This window comes from Ochotona princeps, chromosome 18, assembly GCF_030435755.1.
Source record: "Ochotona princeps isolate mOchPri1 chromosome 18, mOchPri1.hap1, whole genome shotgun sequence".
NCBI lineage: Eukaryota > Metazoa > Chordata > Mammalia > Lagomorpha > Ochotonidae > Ochotona > Ochotona princeps.
In genome coordinates, this window is record NC_080849.1 from 31,507,427 (window position 1) to 31,520,771 (window position 13,345).

The 13,345-nt window shown below is 35.5% G+C and overlaps 1 protein-coding gene across 1 annotated transcript in view; it reads left to right on the plus strand.

The window, feature by feature from the left end:
- Window positions 1-13,345, plus strand: part of CCDC178 (coiled-coil domain containing 178) — a 421,150-nt gene that overhangs the window by 75,545 nt on the left and 332,260 nt on the right. The window contains exons 4-5 of the mRNA XM_058676893.1: window positions 551-631; window positions 8,896-9,035. Coding sequence (XP_058532876.1) covers window positions 551-631; window positions 8,896-9,035 — 221 coding nt within the window. The remainder of the gene's footprint in view (window positions 1-550; window positions 632-8,895; window positions 9,036-13,345) is intronic.

Consider the following 13,345-nt stretch of genomic DNA (forward strand, 5'->3'; position numbering starts at 1 on the left):
CAGGAAGTGGAGCGTCCGGGACAAGAACCTTCTGGGATACTAACAGCTTAGCCCTCTACTCCAAAACACCACCCACCCCCACCGATAATATATTCCTACATTTGAGGATTCTGAAGCACTTCAAAAACTATAAAATAAAAATAAAAATTTCCCCTCTTTATCTTCTGTCTTTCCAAAGGTAGCTAGTACTGTGTCATGATCTAGAGAGTATTCTCCATAATTGTCCACCTCTCTGCTTCTAAGTGGAGAATAATAAACAATAATAAATGTAATGTTTTTTTTTGTGAAAAATCTCTGCTTTGCTGAATTATTTTTCATGTGCCTGTATATGTTGCAGGACTTTCTATGTCACAAAACTAGTTATTTTAATAGATTTGTGCTGCTGAATACCTTCTTTCAGAGTTAAGTTGGTTGAGCACAGTACATCTAAAAATAATCAGTGTAGGGTTTGGGTTTGGTTGATATTTATGTTACAGTTTGTACACAGTCTTCCTCATTTTAAAACTGTATATTCTCACTGAAATATCTTTTCCTTTTTTTAAATTGAAAGACAATGCCAGGGTGGTTCTGTTTGGTACTCCTAAGGAAACTGTTGAAGTTATTCAAGAGAATAAAATGACAATTACTGAAGGTAAGGACTGAATATAAACTATATTGTGAACCGCATTAATTGTATTTGTAATCATCCATTTTTGGTGTCAATATAACATTAAGAAATGAATTTTTCTGAATCATTGCTAACGCAGCAATCATATGTACTATTAAGAACGTAATAGTATGCTATATTGTTAATGTGTAATTTTACCTAGTAAAGATTGTTATATAATTCAGTAATGTATAAATATAAAAATAAATCTTTTAAATTGCTCATACCAAGACTGCCAAATGCTAAGTGGGAACTTTGCAGTTCCCTGAGATATATTTCTTATTTGAAAACAGGGAGTTGCATTTTGAGAATGCAAAATTCACAAATAAAAATTTATTTAGTGAGAATCTGAGCATTAGCTCTCAAAGTATTTTTATTTCATATGGGATGATAAGGAAGATGGAAATAGATGAAGAAATAAATGTATTTCATCTTAGGGGTTTAAACTTTTTTATTTTTCAGACCAGTGTGGTGGGGAACTCTTCATGTTTGCAAAAAAAAAAAAAAATGTATCTTGGTCATGGGAAAATTATGATCTGGAGATTTGTTTGATCATGTTATTTTTTTCATCTTTTTCTGCCGAACAGAAAACTCAAATAGAATGTTAAGATCTTGACCTAGAATTTTATTGTCCATATTTAGTTGTACACCATAGTTAGTTTTAAAATGAGTGATTTATAAACCAACTAATACTGTGGTTTCAGTGTGCTCTGAGAGTAGAGATATTTCAGAGATGATACTTTTGTAAGTGAGTAATGTTGCAGGTTAAATAATATATATATATATATATATATGCCAATTTGTATAACAAAATAGAATAGCTATCTAGACTAACAGCAGAAGTGACACAGATGAGAAATCATCAGTATTTTCAGTAAGATCAGTTCGCATGATCTGGATACAAACTAACGGGAATGCTAAGGAACAAAGAGATTTAAACTGAATATTAAAGTATGTGTTTGTACATGAAAAAAAGTGGAAGGGATTTACAAGCAGAACAAAGTATGTTAAACAACAGTGTGGGAATAACACAAAATAGGGGAAAGAGAAATTACTTTGTGTGTGGCATAGGGAGACTTCAGAAACTTGAAGCTAGAAACTCGTTACCTAATTGCTTAGACCCACAGCCACAAGAATGTGGCCCATGAAATATCAGTGCACCTAAAAGACATTAAAGCAATATTACAAAAGAATGCTATGATTTCCTGATGGGTCTACACTGAATAGTGCATATAGGTCTAGGAATTTGAATGAAAAATGAAAAATTCAAAGATGATTAGGCCATTGTAAACTTTTGAAATAGGTAAACATGTAAGAAAGGAAAGGTAAATTGAATTAAGACATGTTTGGTTTTAGATGCTAGGCTTGTAAATGATGTTGGTTCCCTCAACACTGCCTCTGGGTTGCTGTGACACGTAGACAGAAAGAAATTGCCCATCCACTGATTCACTCCTCATTTGAGAAATGCACCAGTGAATGGATGATATTCTCTTTCTCTCTCTCTGTTTCTCTCATACTCTCTATAACTTGGACTTTAAAGTAAACAATTTTTTAAAAGAATACATATTGAACTGTTTTCTTAAGTACTTTTTTCTTTGTTAAAATTTATTTATTTTAAGGGAATTTATTAATGTATTAGATTCCTAAAGTCACAGAAAATGCATGATAATCACCATAGTATCATTCTCATCAATTGTCATGCTGTTAATCAGACTTCATGTTATGATATTAACTCAAAGGGGACATATATAATGGAGTTCATAGATACAATTCTAAGAACAGAAATGTGCAAATCCCAGTTGTTTTACATCCTTACTATCACTTACTTTTTCCAGTCTTTTCACTTTTAAGCATTAAACTGGGTGTGAAGTAGTACTGAACTGTTAATTAAATTGGCCTTGGGTGCCTGTTCTTTCTGTTGCCAGGAGATAATGCGCATCTTTTTCATGTGCTTATGAGTTGGTTGCATATTGTCTATGAAAAGAGTCCAAATCTTATGACCACCTTCTGAACAGGAACTTCTACATATTCTGAAATATAACTCATTTGAGATAAACTTTGAATCAGATGGCACACCCAAATGGATTTTGAAACCCCTCTCTACATTATTTCATCTTCTTCAGTTCCCTACCCTGGAAATTCCATAAATGTAAACTGGCCATGAAGCTAATATTTACTTCACAACTCATCTCGATTGCCCAGATGCGTTCTGCTCCAACATTTCTGTCACAGCTGGGAAGCTCTCCTTGTTAGATAGTTTGCTGATTGCTAGAATCAGTTTCATGAATCAACTTGTTTGCTGGAATCAAAACCTTATACATCCCATTTCCCAACATCTGAGAAAAAAAGCTGCTTTAAACATTTCAAATAGATTTAGGATTGTTTATAACTTTGGGACTGATTCTATATTCAGTTATTTTTTCATGAATAGTGGTAGAAATATTGTTTCATGGGACATAAGAATGGAGTAGCCACAATAGGGAGAGAGCATAAATCAGATTACAGAGTGATTAAAAATGTTTTATATTCAGTAACAAATTTCAACAAATATTTTATGATAAAAATGTAAGTGCTTTTTCTAAAAAGTATAAGACAATGAGAAAATAGATAAGAACATGATAAAAGTGGTAAAATACAGTTTTTTTTAAATACCTACACATATGGAGAGAGAGAGAGAGAGACAAAGAGGATTTGGAAGCTTCCATTATCTGCCTGATTCCCCAAGTGTTCTCAATGGCTATACATGGGTGGCGCCTGAACTAGGAACTCAACCCACGTCTCCCATATGGGTAGCAAGAACCCAGTCATCCTAGGTCTGTAGTGATGAGAAGCTAGAGTCAAAAGTTTGAGCTGGATGTTGAACTCAGTTATTTGATGTGTAGGACAAGGACATCCTAAGTAGCAGCATTACTATCAAGCCAAATGCTCACTGCTATAATTAGTTCTATTAGGAAAATTAATGTCTCAGTGTCCTCTAATGTGTGAAAACTTCATTAATTCTTTCTAGAAAAATATGAATTTTAATATTTGCATAAAAATATAACTTAAAGAAGAGATCTGAACATGAGAATATTGTGGCTGCTTATTCACTTTGAAAACATTGGTAGTCAAGCCAGAATTGAGAACAGATTAATAGCTACAGGGAGTGGAAATGAAAACTTGCTGGGCCACCTGTAGTTACACAAAGGAAGTGAGAATAATTGTGATGAAACTGTTGATTTGATAGATATTGGAAGGGAGGAGAATAAGTGAATATTATCTGGATGTATTTGTATAACTAAGAACATTAGATTCAACGTTTTTAGTTACTTCCTACTCAGAGTCTGTACATTTTTTATTATATTTGGTGACAAATGTTTTCCACAATGCAAAATTCAATTAAAAATGTAATTTTATGTCAGTAAAAAATGATTTTAGTTTCTGTTTTAGTACAACAAAAACTAAAGTGAGTTTATTTCCCATAAAAGTTTCAAGATAATAGTTTTTGTTTATCACACTGTAGATGGGTCTTTATTTTAAAATTCAATAGCTCAGATTTGTTTTACGATTTGAGGATAAATCAAAATGTTAAAAGGGATAACTATTTGCAAAACACCTGTCCAATAAACAATATGTAGAAAATGTCAACAACTGAAAACAAACAACAAAGCAATTAATCCACATAATAATGGGCCAGGGGCCACAAAAGCAGTTCTCAAAAGAAGAGATATATATACGGCCAACAAGTATAATAAAACAACACTCAGCATCCCTAACCAATAAGGAAATGCAAATCTAAAACCACAGTGTGATACCACCTCATGCCTGTCAGAAAGACTTGTCTAAAGAAAAATAACAACTGCTGGCAAGGAGGTAGAGAAGGGGCAACTTTGGCATGCGGTTGGTCGAAATGTAATTTTGTGCAGCTTTGGTGGAAAACCACGTGTCGATTTCTGAATAAGTCAATTACTTAAAGAAGAAATAGACTTGCCAATTGATCCACAAATCTCAATTCTGGATTACATATTTAAAATACATAAATACATTATATCAAAGAGATATATTTACCCTGTGTATTACAGCATGATTCACAAGAGCAAAAAGGAGAACTCAACCAATATGTTTATTATTAGATAAAAATGTGATGCAAGGTCAAATTATTGGGATGAGCTGAAAATAATATGTAAGGATCGAATTAATTAAGCAGGGGTATTTGATAGTTTATAAACATAATATTTCTATTTTATTTACCCATCCAGTCAGTCCCTATTAATCCAGCAATAGAAATTTCACATTGCAGAGACTCAAAAACCTCAACCTGACTTAAAGGTAAGAGGGTCATGTCTTTTATGGATCAATTCTCAGCCAGAATGTTGGAGTTGGGAGTGTATTTAGGCAGTGTGAGAATTTCACCTGAGCTTCATTCTTTAAATACTCCTACCATTGTGTGCAGGCTGTACAAAGAGGAACTCCATCAATTTATGTTGGACTAAAACTTTGTTTCATAAAATTTTTCAAAGGATTTATTTATTTGGAGGATAAAACTGCTGAGAGAGAGAGAGAAAGAGAGAGAGAGAGAGAGAGAGAGAAGAGAGGAGGAGAAGAGAATGGATATGAATCTTCCATTCTGTGTGTTAGTCCCAAGTGGCAGCAATGGTTCAGGTTGAGTCAGCTTGGAACCAGCAGCCTGGAACTCCGCATCTGGGTCTACTACATAAATAGATGTTAGAGGCCCAAATGCCGAGACCAGCATGTGATGTCTTGCCAGGCAAATTAGGAGGAAGCTGGACTAGAAGTTGATGAGCTAGGACATGAACTGGCAGCCATGGGAAATGCAGTTGGAAGCTTAACCAGGTGCACCACCACATGTGCACCTATATCATACATTTTTTAGGTGAAAAATATTTTGCATATACCCTACAAATCATTTCATTTATTAAGTGAGAAAACAGGTATACAGACTGAATTTTAGGTGAAGATTCACAATACCACTAGTTTAATACCACTGGTTTAATATTTTGATTATACAAAGGTCCTTAAAAACTAACAAAATTGGTTAAAAGATGTCTTAGTTCAGGTAATTTGAATAGATTATACGTTTTTTATCAAAACAAATGTTTTCTTTGAGATTTTAAAATTTGCCTTATATTGTGTTTCTCCATAAACACAGTAAATTGAAAACAAATTTTAACACTTGTTACGTTTCAGTTGGAATCAGACTGTAATATGAACTCCTAAATTCTGGTTGTATCTTAATCTACTCATACTGTCATTATCTCCTACATATTTCAGGGAAAATTTAATAACATTCTCTGATTTTACACTAGAGAAAGCCTTCACCCTAAACCATAGTCAGTCTTTTATAAACTGGTTTTTACAAATAATTGTGAGGGGAAGAGTCAAGAAATATAGGTAATTTATCCTTATCATCCATTTTTCTCTCACATTTAATGAAGCAAAACAAATTTTTTGGTATAAAAGCAACTTCCTGATAGTTAAATGTGTGTCAAAATATTTTTATTTCTAGAGAAAAATCTGACACACTCTCGGCCTTTTTGGAAGGAGGGGATTGGATCGATATGTGGTTTTAAGTACCTTATTCTTTGGTTCTTTGCCAATTAAGAGATGAAAATACATATCTGTGTGTGAATTAAGGAGGAGACACGGAGCATAACACACAATACCAAATAGTATGGTGAGACTAGAACACCAGAATTGATATCATGAAGGAATATTCAAAATTCAAAACTAAGTGACAAGTTAGAAGTTGAGAAGTTCTATAATCTTTTCTCAAGATCTTTTCTCTATAGTTTATATTTTTTCTTACTAATTTTGTTAATATCATGTTATGATACAGTTTGATAGGCCCCGGGATTTCCCTCATCCCTTCCCCAATTCCTTCCCTGCTCAATGAGTTCCCCTTTATTATTAAAAGTTTAGTTCTTTGTAAGTAGTCATATGTCCATCATTGCGGGAATGGACAATGGCAAAGAGTCCAGCATCCTATTGTCAAGATATAGTTAACAGTTTTATTGGGAGTCCATCTTTGATCTGAAAGTAGAGAGGCATACTGTATTATATCCTCACATCTGGATATGATAGTCTCCATTACAGTTACTATACATCACTACATGCAAAGCCACGAAATAAAATCAACAACAGGAAGAAAAAAAGAAATTAGCAATGCCATGAAGTTAAATAACATGCTACTGAATGACTAATGTGTCACTGAAGAAATGAAAAAGAAAATCAAGAATCTTCTTGAAGAAAATGATGCTACTGTATGATCTATGAGTCTGAAGAATTCAATGAGAGTTTTAAAGATATGAAACTAAAAACAGAACATCAAAATCTGTGAGACAGTTTCTGCTGATCTTTGTTGATGAGATTTGCCCAGTGCTTTGAGCAAACTTTTACTCTTAAAACTGTTACTAATATATATATATTAGTATATATAATATTTATGTAAATATACATATAAACTCATTTATGTTCAAACACCTAAGAGTGAACATTTTGCACATGAAACATAGGCTCTTTTTACAGAAATTAGGCTTTTTGAGGGGGTTATAAGGATTCATAAAGACTGACGTTCAAATGAAGGTATCTAAAACACTTTGCCACCTCCGTAGGTTGACACTGAAACAGAAGACGTAACTTTTCTCTTGTGCAAGGTCAACTGAAATGAGGACATTACTCTGTTCTCAGGGAGGTCCTGGGTACATTTTGTCTCTTGTTTAAGATCAGTGGTTGTGACTGTGATCCAGCCGGATGGAGTCCTTAGTCAGAGGACTGCAAGTAATCACTTTGGTGGAGTTTCCTGGACAGGTTTGCTGTGCTTCTGCAACCCAGTCAATTTGGGACATGTCGGGATTAGAACCAGCGAGGCACATCAGACTGAGTGGATTTGGTGATGAGTACAGCTTGAATGCTTTACTGAGAACATCAATCACTCTTCGCATGAGGCTCCAATTTTCAGAAATGGAATATGGAAAATGAGGTTACCATGAGGATGAAGGAGACCTGCTTTTATTTATTTATTTCAGTTAGAAAAACTTAGGATGGGGATTTAAGAAAGAACTTTTTCAGTGCATATCTAGTAGGATATTACTGACTGAAAAATGTGGAATCTCTTTGAAGGGAGTGTTTAAAATACATTGTAATTTTTAAACTTACTCAGCAAATACAATTTTGGAAAACTTTATTTTTGTCAAACCAAGAATGTTAAGAATTTTAAACTGATGCTTAAACCTGTAGTTTCAATGATATGTGATTATGTTATAATTAACTATTGGGGTGAAATGGTCATTTCCATTGGCTGTATTCCTACAAAAGTAAGGTCTTTTTACTTTTTAGTTGTTAAACTTCTTATTCAGTGAAGTATTAAATTTTCTAGTAGAATATAAGTTTAAAATATGACAAAAGCTGAAAAGAAGGGAAGAAAAGAAAAGAGGGTGAGAGAAGAGGAGGGAGGAAGGGGATATAATTCTGTTCTTAGAATTGCATATGCAAATCACATGAAATCTGTCAATAACCAATTACAATTAAAATCTAAAAAGAACATTTAAACATGGTTCAGGGTCTATTAAGAATCAAATGGATGAATTGTTTGCTGCCCTTTTGTTCCTGAAGCCATGAAACACTAAACCAACTTTTTGGGTTTGATGTGTTTTATTTTGTGTTGTGTTTTCACATTCATTTTCATTATTTGTAGTTTGAGTATTAGGCTACCATAGATGAATGTAGATTAGCTTTCTGATACTTTTTTATGAAAAGAGCTATTTATTTTAATTGGAATGGCAGATTTACAGAGAGAGACAAACAAAGATCATCCGTCTGCTGGTTCACTCTTTAAATGGCTACAATGGCCAGACCTGAGCTGATTTGAAACCAGGAGCCAGGACCTCTTTCTGGTCTCCCACGTGTGCATAGGGTCCTAAGGCTTTGGGTCGTTCTCCACTGCTTTTCCAGGCCACAGGCAGGGAGCTGGATAGGAAATGGATCAGCCTGGACACAAATCCTTGCCCATATGGGAATCCAGTGCTTGGAGGTGGTAGATTAGCTAATTGAGCCAACGCTCTAGCCCTGAGAGTTCAAATAGTTTTTCAGATTCTTTCTATAATTCTCTGGTTTATTTATCAAGCCATCTATTATAGAAATTGAAGACCATTAACATCTGTGAAGCCAAGATATTGTACATAGCCTGAACCTCCAGGTTGACTACTCTGTGTGAAACTGCTAACCACATCTTCCGTCTGCTTTGTCTCTAGAGGTAAACAAAAGCATATACTTTAGCTACCCATGTCGACGGCATAGCTGTTCCTTAGTGAACATCCCAGCTCCATGTGTCAGCAAGATTATTTCACACATTGAAGATGTGGAATCCAGAATACAGCAGCATTTAAAACAGGTGAGAGACACTTAAAATACTAGCATCTTATGGGTTTTGTTGTAATTTTAAAAGAAATGATGATTGAAATACTTGTTAGCATGTTTGTTTAGATGTTTTATGTAGCAGTCCAGACATGTTTTCGATAGCCTTGCTCCGAAAGGGTGAAATGACCTTATTAAATAGATTTCCCCATGTGTTTGTTCTTTATCCAGAGGCAATCATGTTCAGTAGTAATTTCCATAAGCCAACTTGACTAGTAAATAGTATTTACATCCTTTTTGGGATACTAACTGATTAGATGATTAGAAGAGTGAATCAGTGTATAAAAGGACAGTGTGCCCTTTTCAATGTGTTACTTTGTTTGAAAGCAATTCCCAATAGGTTAGTTGAAAAAGAATGCAATGAGCCATCCTTTCTATTTTTAACTTGTTAAACGTTGTCTTTATTATCTTTTGAAGGAAGTTGAATCTTGAAATAACTAACTTCAACTGTTTTTAATAAGTACTCAAAATGATTTTCTAAAAATTTTTTATTGAAAGATAAAGTTAGAGATGCACACACACTCTCCAGATGGCCTCAATAGCCATGGCCGAGTCAGGCAGAAGCCAAGAGCCAGAAATTCCAACCTGCTCTCCCACGTGGGTGCAGGGGCCCAGGTACCTTACCCATCCTCCACTGCCTTTCACCAGGTCACAGAGCTGAAGTGAAAGTTGGGTAGTCCAAACTCAAACTGGTGATCATAAGGGGTGTAACACTAGCAGGTAATAGCTTTACCTGCTAAACCGTAACACTGGTTCCAAGGTTGACTCTTTTTTTTAAATTCGCAAACCTTTCATTCATATTAAATTTTTTATGTTTTTAAGGTTTTGTTTATTTTCATTGGAAAGGCAGATTTGCAGAGAGGAGAAATATCTTCCATCTAGTGGTTCTCTGTCTAGATGCTTGACAGCTGGGGCTGAGCCAATCTGAAGCCAGGAGCCAGGAGTTTCTTCATGTCTCCCATGAGGGTGTAGGTTCCCCAAGCTCTCTCTGTTGTATCTTTTTCTGGTTTGGAGTTAAGGAGATACAGGTCCTACAGAAGGAGTTTGGGAAGATTCCCTCCTCAATTGCTTTAAACAGTTTAAGATGAATTTGGATTAGTTCTTTGAAAGTTTTATAGAACTGAGCAATGAAGCTGTGCAGTCCTGGAATTCTATTTCTTGGGAGAGTCTTTTTTTTTTTTTTTTTTTTTAATTATTTATTATTTAACTTCAGTAATTACATTGTATTATGTGACACAGTTACATAGATACTTGGGTTCTCCCCACCCCTCCCCAAACCCTCCCACCATGGTGGATTCCTCCACCTTATTGCATAACCACAGCTCAAGTTCAGTTGAGATTTCCCCATTGCAAGCGTATACCAAACATAGAGTCCAGCATCTTATTGTCCAGTCAAGTTCAACGGTTTCTTAGGTATACCCTCTCTGGTCTGATGACAGAGCCAGCAGAGTATCATCCCAGTCAATTGAAAGCTCCAACATACCATCAGCAAAAATTTACATCATTATGGAATTAATTGACATAGTAATGAGTAACCAATATGTTAAAAGTAAATGCGGGTTCCCAGCCACCTTCTGTGACCACCTCACCTATACTTCAATTTTAGTTTATACACAACATATAACATTCAAAACATAACATGTTATACATAACATCATATCATCTTAAATTAAGGCAAACATGTGGTATTTAACCTTTTGGGATTGGCTCATTTCCCTTAGCATTATGGTTTCCAGTTTGGCCCATTTGGCCACAAAGAACTGCATTTTGTTTTTTTTAATAGCTGAGTAGTATTCCATGGAGTAGATGAACCATAGCTTTCTTATCCAATCCTCTTTTGATGGGCATTTTGGTTGTTTCCATGTTTTTGCAATTACTGATTGTGCTGCTATGAACATAGGAGTACATGTTGGTTTCTCATAGAACAAGTGTTCTGGATATATTCCTAGGAGTGCTATTGCTGGATCATACGGTATGTTGAATTTGAGTTGTTTGAATATTCTCCATACTGATTTCCATAGAGGCTGTACCAGCCTGCAGCCCCACCAGCAGTGGAGTAGGGTTCCCTTTTCCCCGCAACCTCGCCAATAGATGCGGAAAAAGCTTTCGACAAAATCCAACATCACTTCCTACTAAAAACCCTAACCAAGGTAGGCATAGATGGAAAAATCCACAACATAATTAAAGCAATATATGAAAAACCCAACGCCAGCATCATACTGAATGGAGAAAAGCTGGAACCCTTCCCACTGAGATCTGGAACAAGACAGGGATGTCCACTTTCTCCACTACTATTCAACATAGTCCTAGAGGTACTCGCTGAGGCCATAAGACAAGAAAAAGAAATCAGAGGAATCCAAATGGGAAACGAAGAAGTCAAACTCTCACTATACGCAGATGATATGATTCTTTATGTAGAAGAGCCAAGAGACTCAATACAGAGACTGCTAGAACTTGTACGAGAGTTTGGTAGAGTGGCAGGGTACAAAATTAATGAACAAAAATCAACAGCCATAGTGTATGCGAACAGCCCCAAGATGGAAAAAGACTTAACCAGCAAGATACCATTCAAAATAACAGAGAAAAGTATGAAATATCTGGGAATAAATCTAACCAAAAATGTAGAAGACTTATTTGAAGAAAACTACAATCTGCTTAAAAAAGAAATTGAACAAGACCTCAAAAGATGGAGTAATATCCCATGCTCCTGGATAGGTAAAATCAATATCATTAAAATGTCTATACTGCCAAAAGCAATATATACATTCAACGCAATCCCAATCAAATTGCCCAAAATATTCTTCATGGAACTGGAAACAATGATCCAAAGGTTCATCTGGAAGCACAAAAAACCACGGATAGCTAGAACTATCCTGAAGAACAGGAAGTTAGCAGGGGGAATCACAGTTCCGGACCTCTGGACATACTATAGGGCAGTGGTTATCAAAACAGCGTGGTACTGGCACAAAGATAGAGAGGAAGATCAATGGAGCAGAATAGAAACGCCAGAAGGAAACCCACACAGATACAGCCAAATAATCTTTGACAAAAAGACAAACGACAACCCAGGCAAATGGGAAGGTCTGTTCAATAAATGCTGCTGGGACAACTGGTTGATAGCCTGCAGAAACAAAAAAATAGATCCACATCTCTCACCATACACTAAGATCAGATCTAAATGGGAGAGTCTTTATTATTGATTTGATCCTGTCCTGGTTATTTGTGTGTTTAAGTTTCCTATGATGACTTCACTCAATTATGATAAATTATGATGAATTGTGTTTGTCCAGAAATCTACACTATCCGATTTTTTCATGTAACTGTAGTAATTCCCAATGACTCTTTTTGCTTCTGTAGTGTATGCTGTAGCATACTTTGTCACCTCTGATTTTATTTTTCTGGATCTTTCTCCCTCTTTTTAGTAAGTTGTACAAATGGTGTATGTGTTTTGTTTACTTTTAAGAAACCAGCTCTTTATTTCACTGCTTGTTTTGATCATTTTTGGTTCCATTTTGTTTATTTCTTGTCTAATTTTTATCATTTCTGTCCTCCACTAATTTGTGGTTTGATTTATTCTTGTTTCTGTAGGTCCTTGAGATGTATTGTTAAATCAGTTTTGTTATTGCCTGTCTGATTTCCTGACATAGGCACTTACTGCTAAAAACTTTCTTCTTAATATTATTTTTACTATATCCTGCATGTTTTGAATCATTTTCTTTCATGTTTAGAAATTTTTTTAATTTCATTTATTTCTTCCACCACCTACTGTTTATTCAAGAGCATTAAATTTAGTCTCATTATATTTGCATATATTCTGAAACCTCTTAAGCTTCCAATTTCATTCTTCTGAGGTCAGAAAAAAAAGTTATTTATTTTCAATATGTTGAGATTTGATTTTGGCCTAGCATATAGTATATCCTAGAAAAAGCTCCATGGATTGAATTACAGCTGGGCCTTCCCTGTGTAGGACCTTGGGTTATTGGGGTGCGTGCCTGGCCTGCATGTAGCTGGTAGTAATGGTAACAAGAACATGAATGCATCCTTCCCAGGCACAGGTTTCTGCCTGATGCTAGAGAAGAAGTAGGCGTTTTCTCCCCAGAGCACAGGGCTGCAGTTAGTGCCCTTTGTGCCCAAACTGGTGCTCGGCCCTGCCACGCAAGGCTTATCACTGATTTCCAAGGCAAAGGCCCATGCTCACTTTACTGCCCTATCTGCAGGATCTGGAGTTAACAGATCCGTGGTGGTGGTGGCTCCTTGGCAACCTGGCCAAGAATTCACAGGTTCCAC